General features: G+C 39.2%; 1 protein-coding gene across 2 annotated transcripts in view; it reads left to right on the top strand.

Moving 5' to 3' along the window:
• LOC119581727 overlaps positions 1-515 on the top strand; it is a gene marked incomplete in the record, with an annotated part of 43,949 nt that overhangs the window by 35,549 nt on the left and 7,885 nt on the right. For both annotated transcript variants that reach the window (XM_037929854.1, XM_037929855.1), the window contains 1 exon segment: positions 131-226. In XM_037929854.1, the coding sequence (XP_037785782.1) occupies positions 131-226 (96 nt within the window).

Here is a 515-nt window from a genome sequence, read left to right as displayed (position 1 = left end):
CGGATTATTTTCATTTTTAACACAGACCTACCCAAGCACCGACACACATAAACATATATAGCGTGCATATTGTGTATTAATTTATATATCTGGCGTATATGATTTTTCTCATGTTTTCCTGCCTCTTCAGATCCTGACTCAGCGGGTCCAGAGTGCCAAGCAACGCAGCGCCAGGAGTGCAGGCCGCATGCGCGCTCGCAATACTGACGCCGACGAAGTGGAGACGGTAAGAAAAACGTGTTGTTTATCTCAGAGACCATGAATATAAAAAAAAGTATTGCTGCTGGATGCGTATAAAGAGATGTTACTTGTAGATGGATTTTATCTTCCAATTCGCCCGTTCGGTGTTTAATGTACCTTAGAAATATTAAGCTTAATTAACTATTTTGCTATCCTTTCTTGTTGCGCTATTGTTTGTGTGTATTTTCCCGCCCATTATGAAGTTTCCGCAATCATCAATTATATTCTACTTTTTAAAGCCATTGTTCCTTCAATGATTGATTATCTTTATGGCT

This window comes from Penaeus monodon, chromosome 15, assembly GCF_015228065.2.
Source record: "Penaeus monodon isolate SGIC_2016 chromosome 15, NSTDA_Pmon_1, whole genome shotgun sequence".
Taxonomy (NCBI): domain Eukaryota; kingdom Metazoa; phylum Arthropoda; class Malacostraca; order Decapoda; family Penaeidae; genus Penaeus; species Penaeus monodon.
This window is presented reverse-complemented; position numbering and strand designations above follow the sequence as displayed.